Source organism: Balaenoptera borealis (genome assembly GCF_965194805.1).
Source record: "Balaenoptera borealis genome assembly, chromosome: 4".
NCBI classification, from domain to species: Eukaryota; Metazoa; Chordata; class Mammalia; order Artiodactyla; family Balaenopteridae; genus Balaenoptera; species Balaenoptera borealis.
In genome coordinates, this window is record NC_138861.1 from 113,292,960 (window position 1) to 113,314,264 (window position 21,305).

The following is a 21,305-nucleotide window of genomic DNA, read 5'->3' on the forward strand; positions in this document are numbered from 1 at the left end:
GGAGGCCTTCTATAATCTGCAGACTATAAAGTACCTCCCCAAGTTTGTTTCACGCCACTGACAAAGAAGAACCCACTGGCCTAGTCAGCCAATTTCCTTACTGTCACTGAAATACATCCTGCTCAGGCTCACCACCTACCCAATTTTACTTGCTCTTCAAGGCTCTGCTCCCACGTAAAAGTTTTCCTGACTAGCCTGCTCCCAATTATCACCTACCCCTTTCCATTCTCCTCCAGCACCGAAATAAGTTCTCATACATTTAACACTTTCCCCAAAGGTAGGAATAATTTTCTTTTTATCAAATCAGGGCATCCAATTTTTTATATTTGAGAAAAGATTCAACAGAAAACAAGTAAAGTGAATTTATATACATTTTGCCTTCTATCTTAAGAGATTATAAATTTGAAACAAATTTGGTAAAAAAATGTACTGTTTGTTTAAAATAGTGATAAACTGAAAGCAGCCTAAATATCTTTCAATATAGGTTCAGGTGAATAAGTTATGTAATTTTTTTTTTTTTTTTAGGTAAGAGATTTTTATTCTGCAATATTATTTTTAATGGTTATGCAGCCAAATAAACTGATGACAAGAACAATACGTATTGACATAGAAAAATGTTCACAATATGTTATTAAGTGAAAAAGCCAAGACAAGACAAAAAAAAAGGAGGGGCTAGAAAACGGCATTGTAGAAAAATTGTTTTTGTTTAATAGGAAAAATGTCTGAAAAAATATATATGAAAATTAAAACAGTGGCTATTTCTGGCCAGTAGTACTATATGTGAGTTGCACTTTCTTTTTTATTCTGTTTAATGAGCACTTACTGTTTTTATAATCAGATTTTAAAATCAGTCAACTTCAAAAACATGCCTCACTGATAACAGCCCATTATAAGAGTACATAATCACTATTAAATCAAATATACTTGTGGAAACATACCGAACAACAACTTTGAAAAACAAAATCATTTTTTTTTATCTAGGTGAAAAATTCTGAGTACATAGGAGCTCGGGGGGAAGTATCATAAGGCGCTGGGCAGTTACTACTGCAAAAAGCATTTTAAAATATATTCTGAAACTTTCAGAAAAAAGAGTACTGAATCATGGAACCACCCTGTTGAAAAGGTCCTTAACGATTATCTAGTCAAAGCTCCTCATTAAACAAGAAAAATGAAAAAAACAAAAAGGAAACGAAAAACAAAAATAGAGGTTAGGTGAGTTCTCCAAGATCACACAGTTAATTATTGGCATAGTCCAAAAGTATTTATAATTCAAAACTTATGCTTTTTAATTCCTTTCTTAACTTCTCCCAGTCAAGATATGCTGCAGTCTGTCATTTCTACTTAGACTATAAAAGACAAATGTTGATTTTACTAGGGTTTTCTTATCATCTGTCCAAAAAGTGAACAGGAATGTATACAATATTGTGAAATGAAAAGACTCACTTCTCTTGGTTAAATATAGCTTATGAGCTCCATAAGAAAGTTTTGACAAATAGGCATTAGGTTAGACTGTGACAAGTAGGAGAAGGCAAATTCTAGTATTTACAGACTTTGAGAACCTGAAAGTCAGGAAGAAAAAAGTACTACCGAGTTCAAAACTACAACTGTGCTGCAAACTTTTCATATGTGAGTTATATGATATATGAGTTCATTCAACACATCATACTTTTCACTTCTCTGGTTTATTCACTTTCTGTTAGAGGGTTCGGAAGGGGCCTCTTTTTAAGTCAATTTTAAACTTAATATGTTTTAAGCACAACAAGTTTTTCATAACACAAGCCATAATTAACCATTGTAAACGTCACTGATACTTTGCCCACCAGAGGGAGCCCATATAGATTTTCACATAACAAGAAACCTCAAACATCAAGTTTGTATGAATTCTAGAATCATATTATTCATAATATGATTAATATTGTAAAATCACTTGATAATATTATATTTCTATTCCCTCAAATAGAGAAAAATTAATTGAGATCACATATGTAAAGCCCTCAACAGAGTTCCTGACCTATAGCAGAAGCTCAAAAATAATTGACTTTCCAAAATTTGGATCCTCCTGGGTATTAGTTATGGCACTCAAAGAAAATAATCTGGTATTCTAACTTGTACACAAGTTGGTGTGAGCTCAGTTGATATCTGCCCTGATAGATGGTTCTATCCTTGGTATGTTGACAAACCTGGTTCTCAAGCCTGCAAGATAGTATCAGACCGTGGACAGGAAGAGTTCATTATCAATGTCATCCTGAGAGGACCTGTTTTGGCAGCCCTATCCTAGTAGGTGATACACTGAACTACTGGCTACCTGCCAACTAGAAACTGAGAAAAGAGGGAACTCTTTGACCCATTCCAGATTTTTCTTGGAATGAAGGAGAAAGTCAATTGACTATCCCTGAGAACCATGCTTCTACAGTATGTGATACAGTCATTACCACCAAGATGAATTTCTTTCAAGAATAAAGAATGCACAATTGAGCACAAAAGTCTGTGTAAGAACCTGGTGTCTAAATGGCCCTACTGAGTATCCCCATGTGCAGTCTGGTGTGGTTGACTTGCCTTGTAGCTCTCATCATAGTAAGGCCCAGCCCAGTGTTCACTGGATTTGTGATGTAGTTGGCTGGGCATATGAACTACGTGTCTTTTTAAAGACTCAATCATCTCCAAGATCTAAATATGACAAACCTAGAGGACCCCAGGGGGTTCCAGCTATGCTCTCCAATCCAGATTTACCAAGAAGCACTGCCATTGGGGAGTTACCCACCACTTGTTGTCTTAATAAAACTCTAATGTCTGTTGGGCCCCGTGAATCTATTCTCCACTGTTTAGAACTGAGAACGGGAAGGCATGATTAATGGCATCCTACTCTAACTTTGAAAAAAATGTTATTGTGATATCTACCGCCATGAAACTTGCCAACTAGAAAGCTGGGAATTATTCTACCTCTCCCTCTTTCTAACCCCACCAATGGCTACATGTTTTTAAATCCACCTCCTAAATATCTACTTCATCCCTCCACTCCTCTGTCACTAGCTCATCAGCTCTCACCTGGATTACTGCAATAGCCTCCCAATTAGCTCCTCTATGTCAGTCGTGTTACACTCCAAACCCATCTGCAATATTGCTGATTATTTTAAAAGACAAATATGAACTTTTCAGGCCTCTTCTCACATAGCTTAGAGCATAAAGTCCAAACTCCTCAGCACTGCTGACAATGCTCTCACCCAAGGTCTGGCCAACTTTTCCTCTAAAGAGCCAAATAGGAAATACTTCAGACTTTGCCAGCTACAACTCTACCACTATAGCACAAAAGCATCCATAGCCTACGTGGAAACAAATGACCGTGGTCGCATTCCACTGAAACCTCATTTACAAAAATTGGCAGTGGCTGGATTTGGCCTATGGGCCAGAGTTGGCTGACCCCTGCTCTAACCTAATCCAGCACAGCCCCATCCCCTGCCTCTCTGCCCCTCACCCAGGCCTCCTCCAAAAAAGGGTTCCCATCACTCCAGCCTTGCCTCTGCTCCCCCCAGTCACCCTGCTGTTGTACACCGGTGCCTTTGCTAACACTCCTCCCTCTGCCAGGAATGTGATTTAACTCCCTTCCTTTGTCTGGTAGAATGGTTCTCATCCTTCAAGGTTCAGTTTGATTTTCTACCGATTCTCCCTCAAGGGGCTTTAGTTATCCTTCATTTCTATTTTCAAAGAGCCAGGACATATGTCTCATAGTTTTTTGTGTCCTCACAATGACTGACACCTATCAACAGTCCAATGCTTACAGGAGGTGGGATAAATCAATTAGTATTGAATAAATATAATTTCAAAAGGTAGTCTTCATAAATCCTGGAAAATTTCAGGAGTGCAGTCCATACAAAGGGCTCACTATTTATATCATGGAAAGTCACTAGCACTGAGTTCTGCTTACAGTACACACTCAGTTATTATGATCCATAAACACACAGCATCATGAAGTTAAAAGAAGACTTGGAGAACATTAATGCAGTGAGAAACTGTGTCTCTCTGAGCCCTATGGCTGGTTCCAAAGGGGCTCCTCAAGGAGAAGGGGGAATGGCGGTAGAGGGGCAAGCTGGCTAATGAACCTCTCTCTTCCCCGCCCCCTCATCCCAGCCTTAGCAAAAGCTGCTCCTTATTTCATTTGCAAAAAGAACTCTCCGTTAATTTTTTTTTAAATCTATATGATTCAACAGACCCACGTTCTGTTTGAATCCTACATCCTAAACCTACACTGTTTCCTGATCTATTCCTGTCTTGTGTGGGCCTATCTCCAGCTTCTCACTGACCCTTGGCACTTGTTGCCTGATACTGCTTCTTTGAACCATGCTCCCTCAACTGAAACCCAGTTTAAGTAGAATTATACTCAATCTATTGAGTATCTATCTATGGATAAAGTCTATTTCCAGCTACTATGGATAATAATCCAGGTGGTCCCAGCTTAACCTTTGGCTCCAAACATTGGCACACAAGTTCAACACTACATCTCAGAAGAAAATCGAGGAGGACCTGGGGAATCAATGTGAACATTACGGTTGTCACTTCTACCTGAGTTATTATTTATGGGTCTGCTTCTCCACTTGACTATAAACTCTTTGAGGTAGGAACTAAATCTTACTAATAAAATAAAAGTTACAATTTATTCAAGGTTTATTCCAGATACTGGATTAAGTGTACATATATACTGTATAATATTAAGGAATCATGTTAGGATCACACATTTCTAGAATTGGAAGGAGCCTTGGACAGAGATCAACCAGCTCCAAAATTAAAAGCAAAGTGACACAGTAGATAACACTCATTCTTTAATTCAAGAAACATTTACTGAGAACCTATCCTGCACTATTCTAGAACCTAAAGAGTCTTTGTTTCAATGAAGTATATAGTCTAGTGGATAAACAAGTCAATAGATACATGATATGTTAGATGATGACAGGAATAAAGCGGAGTAAAGAACAGAAAAAGGATGCTACTTTATACAGGGCAGTGGAGGAAGGGCTCACTGAAACAACGAATGAGCAGAGGCCTAAAGATCAAACCACATGGAATCTGGGAGAAAAGTGTTCCAGGTCGAGGGAACAACAAGCGCAAAGGTCCTGAGGTAGGAATGTGCCTGGTGCACGTGAGGAAAGCAAGGAGGCTAGGGCAGCTGGAGTAGACTAAGAGGAAGGTGAGAGGAGGGGAGGCTCAAGGAAGGTAGCAGGGACCAGACCATTTGGCTTTGGGTTGCTGTAAGAAGTCTGAATTTAAGCCAGGAACTAAAGGTAATTAACTCATAAAAAAAATAAAAATAAATGACACTTAGCTTTCACAAAAGCAATGTGTAATAAACAAAGAAAAATTCATTTGCATGCCTACTCTGAAAATAGAATTCCCAGCAACACAGAGTCGCTGTTTATCTTATAAACAAGACATCTTTGTTTTACAAGAAATCGCTACAGTTATAGTCTAAGCTGGCGGTTTTACCAATGTGGACACTGAGGTGCAGAAAGATTAGGTGGTCTGTCCACTTCATGGCTGAACTTGGTCTAGAACACAGGTTCCCTGATGTTCTGTTCACTGGCTCCTGTTGCCCCTGCATACTCAGTTTGGCTACTTAGAGGGGTCTTGGTTTACTGTGTATTGCTTCCCCTGGACTCTGTAACCTTTATAAATTAGTAAGAAAATGAAAGAGCTGCCCCTACGAGGCACCTCCAGACACATTCCCACACCAAAGCCTGTCACACAAACTCCCACAATTCTAGTTTTTTATTCCCCACAGAGTTGAAGACCACCAGGCAGGTAAAGCGAAGACAGGTCAGGCACTGTGCTAGGGACTAGAAGGAACATTTTTGTCGGTTTTGCCTGCCCAGCATCCCTTACTCCCTAGTGTCAGACACAGCACTCCCTTCTCCAAGGTTCTGGTGGGGCAGCAATCACAGCACCCAACCCACCTCTTGGAGTGGACATCTGACCTGGCCATGTGAAGAACCTTATCCCTCTGAGGATGTAACGAGGGCTCAGGACCCAAGCAGAACCAACTAGAGTCCTTTCCTGGGGTTTTATGGATACGACCTAGAGAAAGAAGCTCCTTCCTGTGTTTCCCAGTTATACAAGCCAACATATTCCTATTTTGCTCAGGTTAGTTTAAATTAGGTTACCCTTACTAGCAATCAAAAGAATTCACACTGATGCAAGCACTTGCACACCTTTTCTCATTTCATCTGCATAACCACCTTATAAGGTTGCTATTATTCACTCTATTTTAGGAGTGAGGAAACTGAGGTTAAGTAACTTGCCCAAGTTCATGCAGTAAGTAAAAGGCATTCAAATTCAGGTCTTTCTGCTCCAAATCTTATTCAGTATGCAGTTATGAATTCAGTATTAACTCAGGAAGAAGAAACTCAGCTGAAGAATTTTTGGTTTAAAATTATAGTGGAAATGTATGTATGGGGCAGGGTGGGAAATAAGCAACATTAAACTGGAGTCAAAGGACCTGGCTTCTTCCTCTGGCTCTGTCCTTTGACCTCATCTATTATGACTCTGGGCAAGACATTTCACTTACCTGAGTGTTAGTTTTCCCACCTATAAAATGAAAAGACTGAACAACATGAACTTAAGATCCTTTTAAGTACTAAAAGAAAAAAGTCCATGGTTCTGCTTCAGGCATACAGACTCTATTTTTACTATATGTTATGTAGGATGTCAGCAAATATCAACTTGAATGTCAGGTCCAACAATAGGTAATGGTTGCCTGGGGCACAAAGGATTCTGAGCAACACAGATGTACTGTGAAATTAACACTGGCTTTCATGGTCCCAGGGAGGGAGAAAGAGGAATAGCTGCATGCTTGCCACACATATGCCATCGCGGATAGCTTCACCTTGACAGAGGAGTGTCACTGCCTCCACTATCGATGCTGTTTAGTACCTACACAGGATTTTCAGATTCCCTCATGAACTTACTTGGTTCCCCTTTGCAAGTAAAGAATGAAAGTACAAGAAAGCAAAGTGGTGTAGGGAATAAAGTTTTGTGCCACTGATGAAAATACATCTAAATGGCCTACACGGGGTTAGGGTAGGAGGGTGAAGGGGAACAATAATAATCATTATGGCTCTTTACGATATATACAAAGTCTCATAAGATCCTAATAATCAGCTTACCAGTCAAGTAGGGTATTATCATGCCCATTTTATAGAAAAGGGAAATGAGACTCGGGTAACAGGACTTACCCAAGTCACCCACATCTAAGTAGCAGAACCCAGATTGGAATCTAAGTCTTCTAAATCCAAGACCCAGTTTCTACTCCCAAGGTCCCCATTAATCCCACAGCCCAAACGAGTTAACTAATCAAGCTCCCATTGCAAAGTGGCACAGTTACCACTGTTAGGAGTTGTTCAGCTATGAAAAGTTCCTCCCCCCCCAAATCTGAAATGCCATTACTAATTTGTAATTTAATGGGTAGACACGCACTGAGTATAAATAAACTGAGCATAAAGTTACCCATCTCCACACCTTTGTGCATACTCTTCTCTTAGCCTGAGATGCCCTTCTCCACCCTATCTGCACTGGACCCAACTACTCTTCTTTCAAGATTTGTTTCAGGCATCAGCGCCTCTGTAAAGCCTTTCTTGGCCCTGACGCATAATTGAACACACTCTCCTTTGTGTCCTACACAACGTCTTCAAGGCGTTGTGGCACTTCTTTTGGTAATGTGTCTGTCTCTCCCACCATTCCTTTTAAATCGTGTTATTCTAACACAATGCTGGTCAGAAGGTAGGCGCTTAATGTATGCTTATTGATGGATTGAATATATTCATCTGGACCAATTTCCCTTCCGAGGCTTGAATATCCTCTAGAAACTGCCAGTCACTAATTCATGCATACATATATTCATTAAAAAATATCTAAGTGTCTACAAAGTACCAGGCACTGCACTGTGTATCAAACAGAAGTAGAATTACCATGAAGTTTAAGCATCAGGGCCCCTCCCTTGCACCCCCCAATGCTCTGAACCTTTTTTTTTGTGACTCTGTATTTTTATTTCTTAAAGAGGACAGACAGGACTGTATAAGCTTCAAGCTCCACAAAAACTAGATCCACCCTTGGTGCCAAGGCTACAAAAGTGAACCTGGCAAACTTTATCTCTCTGCTTACAGAGTTTCCTGTTTAGTGGGGAAGGAGACAACCATTTGTTCATTCACTGATTCAACAAACATTTACTAAGCAATGCTATGAGTCAGGCTTCGGGGATTCTGAAGTGAAGCCAACACTGTTACTGCCTTGAAGGAGTAGGTCCCTGCTCTCCCGAACGAAAGCCTGCTGTGTTCAGGGAACAGAAAGTAGTTTAGATGGCTGTAATAGAGAGTGTTTGTGAAAGATTATCCTAAACCAGTCTCAAGACAGACCGGTCCCTGGCATGAACCCTAACCTATTGCAGGAAGCAAGGAGAAGGGACAGGGCGGCCGAATGCGATCTTGGATCTCAGTGCGGGGCGGGGGAGAGGAGGGGGCTGAGACAAGTAAACAGAAGAGATAAATACACTGTGACTGTAGTCAGTGCTGCGACACGAAAGCAGAGGGCGGTGGGGGAAGCTTCGCCGGCGTTCAGGTCTGCACGCTCATTACCTCACAAAGCAGCCCATGTACGTTGCAGACAGAGTTCCGAGTTCCCCAACATGCGTCCCCATTCCTCGACCTAAGGCTGTTCCTTTCCAAAGACAGCCGTCGACTCTCTAGGACCAACTCTCCTGCCCCCCCCCCCTTGACATCACCTTCTCCAGGCGCTTCCCTCACCCACTGCTTACGGGACAGAGTCCGGTTTGGGGTCTGGGGTCCCTGCCGCGGGTCCGCCCCCCTCTCCAGCCCGCCGTTTCCATAGCAACCAGCTCACCACTTCGCGCGCCCGGCTGGAGAAGTCGCCCTTAGGCCGGGGGCTCCGGCGGAACAGCTCGTCGCGGCTGCCCTCAACCCCGCCGCCCACCGCCACTCCCAGCGCTTTGTTGCGCGTCTTCACGGTCTTGACGCTGGCCCGGAACAGCAGTGTGATATCCACTGCCATGGCGACCCGCACCCACGGACCCCACCAGGTCCGCCCACGTCAGCAGCCGGCGACCGCGGCGCGAGCCGGGCAGCTGGAGGACCGTTCCGTCTCCGAACGCCTCCGCCCGCCAACGGCGACACGAGAAGAAAGGTTCCGGCCCGCCCGGGGCTACCGCGGCGAGAGGAGAAAGGTTCCGGCCTCGGTCCGCGCGCGTGCCCATCCCCTCGGAGACCCGGACCCCGCGACGCTCACATCCGCGCCCGTTTCTCCTCGCGGCAAACTTTGGCGGGCTTGGCATCGCGGGGAGGTCCCGGAGTCCCGAGCCCTCGCGAGCTCGCTTAGGGCGTGTAGGCCCCGGGACCGAGGGGATCGGGAAGCCGGAAGGCTGGCTCCATTCTCTTGGCTCCCTGTTGCGCGGGTTGCGAGGGGACAGGAAGCGACCCAGCCTGACCCAGACCTCATGGACCCACCTTGTGCGGGACCGAAGCACGTGGGCGGTGACCACCTGGGTGCAGTAAGTGCTAGGGCAGAGCAGGTGTGCACGGCACAGAGCTAGAGGCCAGAGGCCTTTCTTTTCCAACCGTCACCCACCTGATCTGTAAAATGAAGCCAGCACCTTCCTCAGTGTTACTGTGATAGTTAAGCGAGATAACAAGTGCGAAGTGTTTTGGCGTTGCTTGGCTCCTAGAGACCAATGAAAGTTAGTTACCGTTGTTAATAATAACATTATTGTTAACATTCTTGTTATTAATTATGGTGGGTGAAGCTCTATAGAGAAGGCATCACACTGTAGAGAAGGCAGATTTGAAGAATGACTAGGAATTTATCAGATGGAGACAAGGACGGAAGAGTTTCACTGGTTTCTGTTCTTGGTCATGTATGGTTTTTAAATATACCATTTTAAGTCATAGTTATTTAAGTCGACTGAAAGTTAGTGAATTCTTTCTCCATTTTGGTTCGAGGTTCAGATCTAATTCAAGATCTCTTTGATTTCATCATTTGTTTTCTTTTTTTCTAAAGAGGATGCACAACTAGAATATGTATTAAAATGTGGTTGTCAAAGAGTGGTAGGCAAAATAAAAAATTATTTTCATATCAAGATGTTATTTATCTTTTCACTCTTATTCTCTCATAAGTTGTGCACAATTGGGTTTCCCAGAGACTGGGTGACTTGTGATATTGCAACACTGAATGCAAAACAGCTGTCTTCTATTAGGTCAAACTTTAAAAAGATTTGCAAAAATGTAAAACAGTGCCATTCTCACTAAGTTGTTTTGGAAATGCTTTTTTTTTTTTTCACAGAAAGATACCATTTATGTTAATATGTAATGGATTTATCTTTACTTTGAATGAATATTTAAAATTTTTGTTTTAATTTCTAATACAGTAAATATCCATAGCTAAAACCCATACAAACAAAAGCTGTTTTAGGGCCCTCAATAATTTTTAACAGTGTAAAGGAGTTCTGAGACCAAAAGTTTGACGCCCGCTGTGTTAAATATGTTTTCAGACATCTATTTTATCAGAAATAGATGTCAAGAAAGTACATAGGCACCTGGAAGGAAGAAGGAAAATGGTATTTAAAACCCACACTGTAGCCAGTTCAGCCTTCCCTTATAAGGAAAATAAATTTTCATACAGCTTTCTTCCACCAACAGAGTAAGGGAGAGAAAATGAAACAGAAATTACAAAATCTCTGCCAATGATTCTGCCTTGCATAAGTGGCCCTTTGTCTTATCGAGACATTAATGAGTCTTTGGCTTATGAAAAGGTAAGTCTGGGGCAGAGTAGAAGGAGAGTTAAATCACCCTGCATAATAAAATGAATGGGACTGAATTAAGGGTAAGAGGGAGGAACCAGAACCCAGGGAAGGGGCCAGGAAAGGAGATAGTAGCTCACTGGGTAGGGTTTTTGAGTGGGAGGGGGCTGAGCTACACCAAAGCTTCAGTGAGTAGTGTGTTTGGTGCGACTGGGTTTTTTGGGTAAAAAGTTTGGGAGAAAGGTCTAAATTTTCTGTCTGCCTCTGCAAAGAAGATTATGGAGATGAGACCCATGTGAGCTCAAAACATCAGGCTCTAAAACCACAAGTGACCACAAGCACCTAAAACCCCTAGAAAAGTTACAAAGACCTTGAGGAGGCCCTTGGATGTCCCACAGACCATGGGATATGAGCTGTTGCATTTTTATTATTTTATTTTACTCTTCTAACCTCAAAGAGCAAGGTCACTTCAGTTGACCATGGACTAACGGAAACCCCATAAAACTGAGAGGGGATGTGGATAGAAAGGAAGAACAGAAGCAGGGTGGGAGTGTATTACAAACTTCCAAGTTTGAAGTGGTACACAAATTACATTTCATTAGTAACAGTGTTTCATTCATTAGGCTAGGCTCTCTACTCTTGAAAAACAGTGGGGCATATTGGAATTACCGAATAGAGTTCCCTATAACAGCACCCCCCTTACAATCAGGATAGATGTAGGCAGCTTAGAATCATCTGGGGAGTCTCATGGAAGTCATTAAATGCAGCCTCCACCAAAAAGAGGGTGTATTGCCCAACCGGGTGCCCAAGCCATGACAGAACTGTGCTGTCAGTTAGAAGGAGACATGTAGTTGTCAGCCACCGAGGTTTTGTCATTGTTGCATCCTGTAGAGACGTTGGTTTTCTAGCCCTACTGCCTGGGGAAAGTTGGTGTAAGCTGGCATTTGCTGTATGGAGGAGGGTGCCCAATGCCTGGAAGTGTGAATTCCTGCAGGGCAGCATGGGGAGACCAGTTTTCTGGGTTCATGAAATCATGGACTTGCCACAATAATGTAGTAACTGGAGACCCTCCTTGGTGGTCTGTTTCATTGTTCACTCATATTCATGGCTTCTTCTAGGGGAGGATTATAGTTCCTTGACCTATTGACAGCTACTTGACCAGGTGATTCCTTTTAGCCGTGAAAAGTGACGTGTTGGTTCTGGGCAGCAAATTTAAGAGCTAACATGTGGTTCACTGTGCTCTCTTCTCCCTCTGCCATGGCAACCTGTAATGTTCCATTGGGTCATCAACCTGGGTCCCTGAGTAAAGATGACACGGAGCACAGCCAACTAAGGACGTGTGCTGGCAGTGAGAAGTAAACCTTTGCTCTACTTGTCCATGGAGATTTGGGGTTGTTTGTTACTGCAGCATAATTATCCTATCCTGACTAATACACCCCATATCCAGAAATCTACCAAAACAGACTATTGGGTACATTCATCAATTACCAACATTGCAGTGTTATCTCTCAGTAGGTAAAGAACAGAGAGGAAGGAACTACTAGATTACACCTAGATCTAACCAATAGAAAAGACCTAGTTAGGAGCGTTAGAGTGACAGAAACCCTGGAAGGCTGGCCGTGCCATGGTGGAATTCACAGTGCAAGAGGAGAGGACTTGGAGAACATGTGTTTTCACTTTAGAAAGTGGACCTAAAGAAATTCATCAAAAAAATTTTTTTTCTCAGGGGTTCTAAAAAGGACCATGACTCTAGGGATGAGAAGCTCAAAGAGTAAACTTGTTCCTAAGGAGGAACCTAGCTAAAGAAATCAGGGTGATGGAGAAACTGAGACCCTTGTACACTGTTGGTCGGCATGCAGAATGGCACAGTCACTATGGAAAACAATATGGAGTTTCCTCACAAAATTAGAGATAGAACTACCACATAATCCAACAATTCTGCTTCTGGGTATTTATCCAAAAGAATCAAAATTGGGATCTCAAAGAGATAGTTACACTTCCATGTTCATAATAGCAGTATTCACAAGAGTTCAGACATAGAAACATCCTAAATGTCCATTGATGGATGAACGGATCAAAAAAAAAAAAAAGTAGCACATACATACAGTGGAATATTATTCAGCGTTCTTTTTTTTTTTTTGAAGGAAATCCTGCAATATACAACAACACAGATTAAACTTGAGGACATTATGCTAAGTGAAAGAGGCCATTCACAGAAGGATAAATACTGCATGATTCCACTTATATGAAGTATCTAAAATAGTCAAACTCATAGAAGGAGAGAAAAGAATAGTGGTTCCCAGGGGCTAGGGGAGGGGGAAGTGGGGAGTTGCTAATTAACAGGTATATAATTTCAGTTACACAAGATAAATAGTTTTTTGAGACCAGCTGTACAGCATTCTGCCTACAGATAACAATCTTCTTACAACCTATCACTCTGACATCAACTCTGCTCCTCCCTCTTCCACATTTAAGGACCCTTGTGATTATACTGGGCTCACCTGGGTAGTCTGGGATACTCTCTGGAGGACAGCTGATTAACAACCTCAATTTCATCTGCAACCTCAGTTTTCCCTTGGCAAGTAACATGACATAGTCACACTTTCCAGGGATTAAGGCTTGGACATCTTTGGGGGGCTATTATTCTGCCTACCCCAGTGGGGTAGCTCCAACAGAAAGGAGGACTGATTATGAGCTGGGCAGATACCTTTTGCCTTGTCTCCCTGGATGAACAGAGAGATCCACCTATTCTTTTTCCATTTCTCAAACAATGTTTCCAGTCCTGCTCCTTGAAACATTCCAAGGGTCTAGAGAAATAAGGAAAATAGAATATCTGCCCTTAAAGTATTTAATCTAGCAGGAGGCTTTCAGATATGCAAAGTACCAAGATTTCCTCTGAAATCTTCTAGCCCCTTCCACCTCTCTTAAGGAAAGTATCCTACTTTGTTGTACCCATTTCAGAGGACTCAACTTGCAACAATGTAATCAACAGTTACCAAAGTTCAAGTCCTCTCCCTCCCCTCACCCCACAGCTTTGCAAGGTTGGCGCCACTTCCTCCCAGCACTCACTTCCTCCACCCCAGGCGTTTCGTAAATCACTTCATAAAAACTCATTTACTGGTTTCCCCAATGTAATGGTAGAAATAAACTGCTGGGCACACACTTGGAAGCTTCCTCCAGAAAACTCGTGCTTCATTTTGTTGGCATGGCATCTTGGTTTCCAACCTGAATTTCCACCACCTTTGCTTTTCTGACAGTATCTTCTGTAATTAACGTGGCCGAATCCTCCACTTTTTATTGAGTTGGACAGCAAATCACAGAATAAATGCTTTCCCTTGCACTTTAAAAGGATTTAATAGGAAAATATTTTTCTTACATCCTGTTTCAAGGGGAAAGTGTGATTTTAGGGGACATTTTATAGTTCACAACAGGATATTGAAGGGTATTTGGTTTTGCTTAGTTTCTTATGACTGTTTCTCCAGCATGAAGTGGTGTTTTTTGTGATTATTTAGATAAGTCTGATTAAGGTAGGTAAATAGTCATAGAATTATGGAAATTTAGGACGGGAAAGGTCCTCAAATATCATCCAGGCCATTCCCCTCGTATTTCAGGTGAGAAAACAAGTAACTCATCCAAGATCACACACTGAGTTAGTGGGAAAAAATGAGATTTTATTCTTTATCCCTAAACTGTTCAGTGCCCCCCCAGACCAGCTTTTTGGTGGGAGTGGAGGTGGAGGTGGGAGTGGAGGTGGAGGCGGGAGTGGGGGAGAGGCATTTATACAAAGGGACCCATGTGTTTCTATACTTATATGTATCATATAAGAACTTTTGATTAGAGAATTGGGCTGACTAGTAAGTGTGGATTCGTGCATGTTATATCCATCCATCCATCCATCCATCCAGGCAGGTAGATTCCAAACACATTTTCAGTGTCTACTCAATAAGTGGCACTGTGCTAGGTGCTGAAAAGATAAAAACAAAGGTGAAGTCCCCACCTTGGAAAAGGTCAAAAACTAATGGGGCAGATAAGTGTATATATAGACACATGTGGCATCTTCCCAGACCGGGGCTCGAACCCATGTTGTGCTCTGTTAAGCACAATAACAGAGTTTGTTTTTTTTTAAATGACATCTCTGAAGAGTGAAATTTTTAAAAGCTTTATGTATCACTAGCCCACTCTCCAGGGATAGGAAAAGATCAGCATGAATGAGAAAGGGGACACAACTGCAGGAATAGAACTGTAGAGAATATGTTCTGGTGGCCCTTTCTCGCCATTTCAGTCATCCCAGTCTTGATGGGACTGTACAAAGCTGGAATGAGGTCTTAGCCTGTTATTGTGGCAACAGCCTGGGCTCTGAGTCTGACAGTCTCACGTTCAAATCCCAGTGTGAATTAAACATAAAAAATATCTATCCAACAGGGCTTTGGAAGTGTGAGTTGAGCTGATCTACATAAAGTGTATAAGGTAGCATCTGGCATAGAGCTAATAATGAAAGTACAGCCATTGTGGCAATAGGTCGTTGAGGATTAACTTCATGGCTGGTGGTGTCGGGGCAACTGGAGGTCGTGGAGAGTCTTCTTCAAGTATCGGAAGGAGACTTGGTTCACTTTCTGGTCTCTGCATCACCCAGCTAATGTGTACTGTGCAATGGTGAATAAAGGCTGAGACGGTACCTTGGATCAGTGTAGGGGTTAAAGGAAGCACTTAGAAAGTAATTGGACACCGTGGTTTGGGTCAGTCTCAGAGAATGTTTCTGGGAGTTGGAGTATTTATTCTGGAAAAGAGAAGACTTAGGGGATGGATGAAATAAAGGTCCTCGAATGTATGAACCAGTGGATGGAGACCAGCTGTTCCCTATTTCTGTTTTGGACAGAATGAGAGAAAATGAGCTTACAGTGAAGCAGGAGGGATTGAGGCTAAACATCAAGAAGTATTTCCTGGATGTGGGTGTTATTGGACTTGGGAATGATTTACCAAAAGGTGTTTAATATCAGGACAATGTCTCTTTGGGCCACAGACCTTTAAGTGTGGGAGCATTGGCTACACATAGGGATGGCTACACTCTCAAGCTCTTTCCAAACTGAGGAGCCCATGTCACTCACAGAATCCTTTAACAGGAGAACACGAGTCTCAGCCAACCCCAAACCACTGTCCTAGACCTTGGCCTGTTGTAAGAAACAATTGTGCTACTAACCTCCAGCAATCTGCCCTTCGACATTCCACAAATACCACGATTGCTTATGTAGGCTACTCCAGTGACCAAACACCTCCCCTCTCTGAAATTTATTAAGAAATTCTCTGTAGGGCTTCTTTCAACAAAAGTACGTTTAATAAAGCTTGGAATTTCCTCACAACATATTTATTCCTGTTCATGTATTTTTAGGTCTTCATTATCACTTGTCTTCACCTTTCTTTGCCTTGTAGGCGTAAGGCAGGCCAGCCCAGCAGGATTCCAAAAGTTATCAATAACCAGGAATTGACCACACTGCTGGAGTTCTCCCCAACCCTCCCATGAAAGCCAAGTTTCTCACTGTTAATTTAGGAAGACTTTAAGCCAGCCACCGGTTTTAATAATAGTTCATCAAAAAGGCAGGCAAATTACAGCTCTAAGTTAAAATTTGAACATAAAAGTCTCACTGTGAGCTTCAGTGTTGGAATAGTTTTGAGTTATTTCCCCCCAAAAGTAGGCTTGATGGGTTAGGTTTGTGTTTTAAGTGATTTAAAGTTGAGTGGCTATAATCTGGAAGAGGTTTTTAAGAAAGAACCTGTATCATTCAATCATTCAGTAGTTAACGCTCCCCCAAAGTGTTTTGTTGGAAATGTCAAATTCATTATAACAATCCACTAATTTAATTTACGAAGTCCCTAATTGTAACCAAAGGACTTTCACATGTTGGATGCCTCCTGTCAGACCCACAGGACTCTGTTGGTTACGAAGGAGCCCAGGCTGGCCCCCCCTCCCCTGTTGTCGAAGGAGGAGTCATGGTTTCCGTAACTCAACAGACTAGAAAAATATTCTCATCGTCCTCTACTTCAGGTTCTTACCCACACATGGCCGACAAAGGGAGGAAAGGCAGAGGCAGCTGCTTTACCCATCGTCGGCCCAGCCCCCGTAGCCAGCCGGACCTTAGCTCTCGTTTCTATGGCACCCCGATGGCCACCCTCCTGGGTCTGCAGAGAGACCTCCTCCCCTCAGACCTTCTTTCTGTCCTTCCCTCCCTGACTGCTTGGTCTATTGAAGCCCTGGAGGTCCCCTTGGCTCCTCCCTTTTCTTGGGCTGTCATTCATCTTTGCTAGTGGGGCTCATGCAAGGACTTAAGGGAGGTCTCCTCTGCCCCACTGGGGGGATGGTGTAAACAATGGTCAGATGTTTCATTCATGCTTCCGGTGTGAGCTCTGCCACCTCTTTCTCTACGTCATGTCTTCCTCCTCCTCCACCTTGAGCTGTAGTCCCTTCATTTGTCTTAGCCTTGGGGAGTGTAGGTTCCAGGAAATGCAGGATGGGCGTGAAGATGGACATCCATTCCCCACAAGCAGATGAACGGAAATTTCTGGCTTGGGTGACTCATTGCCATTAATAGAGATAGAGGAGGATGATGATGGCGGCGGTGATAGTAAATCCTTACGTACCACTTACTAGCTTACTTACTTACAAGCACTATTTTAAGTGTTTTATGGGCAATAAGTCACACAATCCTATGAGGGAGGTCATCTTATCATTCCCATTTTATAGATATGAAAAACCAAGGTACAGAATGGTTAAGACACTTGCCTAAAGTCACACAGCTAGTAAGTAAAGAGCAGAAGTGGAACCCAAGCAGCCCAGCTCCAAAGTCTGAAATGCCTCCCATGGAGAGATCAGTCATGCCAGAAGTGCTTGTGGGCCAGACAGGCGGAAGTGCAGAGTAGCTGCAGGAACTCTGGCTTTGAGACCAGAGGTGGACTCAAACAGATTTAGGGGCCATCTCTACCCCCGGGCTCCTGGCCTGGCCAGACCTCCCCACTGGGCCGCCCTTCCAGCTCTGCCTTGCTGGCTGGACCAACATCCTCTCTTTTCTCCATTTCACTGACTCTCGCCCATGCATCCTTCTTATTAAGCCACCCAATCCCACCCCAGGCATCTCCAGGCTTAGCGTATACTTCCTGCCCTTGGAGTTACTACGGGTGCCAAGCGTTCTGCTGCACCGTTACTCTGTTGCCTGCACATCAAACTTCTGGCTCCCTTTCACATCGGCATCCCCAAAGTTCACATTTACATACAGCATCCCTAAGAGGAATTTGATTCAGAGTTAAAAGGCAGATGTAGTGACAATAGTCATCTCCTTGGGAAGGAGCGTTTTCACCAGGCGGTTGTTTTCCTCTATCCCGCTCTGCTCCATCTCTGCTCCAGCTCATGGAGCTGGAAAGCATGAGGACCCCATTCAAAGAATATAATTTACATGAAATAGTTTCCAAATTTATTAAGGAAGCAGACAGCAAAAGGAAACCCACAATTAAGGAGTTTTTGCACGCATTCAAAGTCTTTCCACTGACTGAAGTATCATCTTCCTGAATTAACGAGGTCTGGCAAAAACTGTAGTGCAGAAGTGTGCTCCACTTTCAAGACTTCGGGGTTTACCATCCCGGGTGGGGCAGGCAGCTGATATGGAACTGGCAGGGAAGAGTTATAGAGAACAATTTGTTTTGTTAGGATGTGTTGCCAGACTGAAATTGCCAGGCTGATACTGTAGGTACAGACAGAGAAGGAGCTTATGTGTGCAACTAACTATCGACCCATCAATTTCACTCACTATCTGTCATTTAGCTCACTCTCTAACCATCCATCCACTTAATACTTATATCCTACCTTGTTTTCAAAAGCATTTGAAAAAGGTAGCCAGAGATCTGGACCCAAGAACAACTAGGGGAAGAAGGGGTTGGGCAGGTAGCAGGTAAAGCCCAAGATGAACTTCGCTCGGACCAAAGGCCACTGTCCCCTGAGTAGCTTGTGACACAAGAGATCGGTGGCTTTGGAGTCAGGCACGGCTGGTTTTGAATCCTAACTCTTTCAGTTACCACCATTGACTAGCTCCTTCATCTTCTTTCTTTGTTTTTGAACATCAGAATCATACTTAACCATTGGGATGTTGGTAGATTAACTAGTACTGTTAACAATGTGCTCCTTATGTGATACCTGTCATTGAGGCGGCAACTATTTTACTCATTCTCTGAATATTTACTGAGCACCTACTATGGGTCAGGCACTGCTTTAGCTGCAGGAACTATGATAGGGGATGGATAGCCCCGCTCTCATTGAAATTTCTTCGAGTACTTTTTTGCCTTTTGCTCATTAAAAACCCTTACACAAGGCATAAGATCAATACATAATTTTTCTAAACCTTGGAGACCAAAGCAAGTAAAAGAAAGAGTACCAAGACCCAGAATCTGAGAGACACATGCTCACATGATTTCTTTACAAAAAAGTAGCAAGAGGTTTTGCTATTTGTTGTTTGTTTTTTAGGAAACTTACAGCTGTTTATAGAACAGCAAAAGTAAATACAACCTGATGTTTCAGCTTCAGGCATAATATCCCAGACATTTCTGAAATCCACAGAGGGTAGTTTTTACTTCTCCAGAATGTCTCCCTACCCCCCAACCCCGCCTGCCTTCCTTTTGCCTCCAGTGGAATAATATACACAAACTTTACCTAAGAAAATTGTATGAAAGACAGGCCAGCGCAGAAAACACATTCCTAACAAAGTCTAAAGAGTGCAGGATTCATTCACTCATTCCTTGGACAAATGTTTATTAACATGTACTGTTCAACCAATACTGTGTAAGTGTTAGGGGCAACATGGTACAAAACAAATGATGCCAGGCTTCAGGGAAGAGAGGCTGTTACACATGCACCAGGCAGAGGCAGGAAAAACACCGCACAATGAATGCTCTTAATGAAGTGGTGCACGGGGAGAGGGGGCAGGGGGGTGGGGTGGTGTTTCTCCTTGGGCGTCGGGAGAGGGGAGTACAGCTTCCGGGAGCAAACAGCCCTTACACTGGCCACTCTTCCCTTCTCTTGGGGAATCACTGATGAAAGAGAAATAAAGTCTGAGAGGTGGAGATGGTGAGGGCTTTACTACCTAGACTTAGAGAATAAGATTCTCAGGACGTCGATCTTAGCATCTATTCCCAAGCCTTCACTGGATGCTTGGATCTCTCCCGGAAAACTCCAGCAAGGGGCCATCTATTTTGTATCAAAATACTCTCATGGATGGGGAACTCAACGGGAAAGCTCTTTCTGTTTTGCTCCAATTTGTTCATTCGGCAAATATTTACAGAGCCGCAAACGTATCCCTGGCTCGGCAACAGGCACTGGGAACATCAAAGTGAATCAGACACAATCCCTGCTCTCCAGCCGCCCCCATCCTTCCTGCTTTTTTTTTTTTTTTTTAATTTAATTTTTATTTTTGGCTGTGTTGGGTCTTCGTTGCTGTGTGCGGGCTTTCTCTAGTTGCGGCGAGCGGGGGCCTATTGTTCGTTGCGGTGCGCGGGCTTCTCATTGCGGTGGCTTTTCTTGTTGCAGAGCACGGGCTCTAGGCCCGCGGGCTTCAGTAGTTGTGGCACGTGGGCTCAGTAGTTGTGGCTCGCGGGGGTCTAGAGCGCAGGATCAGTAGCTCAGTAGCTGTGGCGCACGGGCTTAGTTGCTCCGCGGCATGTGGGATCTTCCCAGACCAGGGCTCAAATCCGTGTCCCCTGCATTGGCAGGCGGATTCTTAACCACTGCGCCACCAGGGAAGCCCCCTTCCTGCTTTTTGGAGGCCACTTCTTCTGCCCTGCTTTCCCCGTTCCCTCTCCTGTCATGTGGCTTTTCCTTCCGTCACCATTTGCCCGTGTTTCTTCCCAGAATTGAGCCCTAGACTTCAGGTGTGGTCTGACTCTCATGCCTCTGTTGTCTCTCGTTCTGAAAACTGTGCGTGTATTAGAGTGGCTCAGAAGCTCATTAATGTTTTGGCAGCCAGCTCCTACTCCTGATTCACAGGAGCTGTTGGCTACCAGCACTCCCCACTCGCTCTCCCTCCCCCATCCCCCATCCCCCATCCCCACCCCCATCCTCATGTTTGTCCTCTAGGCTATTAAGCCTTGCCTTCCCCATCTCCCCCCTGTGTGGGGCAATTCTGGACACCTGCCCTTATTAAACTTAGTCTTATTACATTAGTACCCTTGTTGTAGCTTCTTGAACTTTCGAATCTTGTTCCTGTTACCCAAGAAGACCTCAAAAGCTCTGCATCTCCTGTTAGAGTGTGTGTGTATGTGTGCATATACACACTAGGGTTCAGCTCTGAGGAGCCCACCTGTGAGGTTCTGAACACTCCTTTATGAAGGCAGCTCATTCATACACAGATTTTTTCATTCTGCCACATTTATTCAACATCCCCTAATGAAACTTCAGTTCTTTGAGAACTTTTTGCCTAGGTATTACAGAGAAAATGGAAGCAAAGTAATCCATACTAAGGAGTAAATGGTTGATAGTTTACCC

The 21,305-nt window shown here is 43.4% G+C and overlaps 1 protein-coding gene across 3 annotated transcripts in view; it reads right to left on the bottom strand.

Annotated features, from left to right (window-relative positions):
• STX18 (syntaxin 18) overlaps window positions 1-9,168 on the bottom strand; it is a 120,707-nt gene extending 111,539 nt beyond the window's left edge. For 2 of the 3 annotated variants that reach the window (XM_082389976.1, XM_082389977.1), the window contains exon 1: window positions 8,881-9,008. Coding sequence is in view for 1 of the 3 variants with exons in the window: in XM_082389975.1 (XP_082246101.1) it covers window positions 8,881-9,048 (168 nt within the window). In the remaining 2 variants the exon portion in view is untranslated. Of the gene's footprint in view, window positions 1-8,880 lie in introns of all 3 variants that reach the window. The other variant, XM_082389975.1, reaches the window with a different exon arrangement.
• Window positions 9,169-21,305: the final 12,137 nt, after the last annotated feature.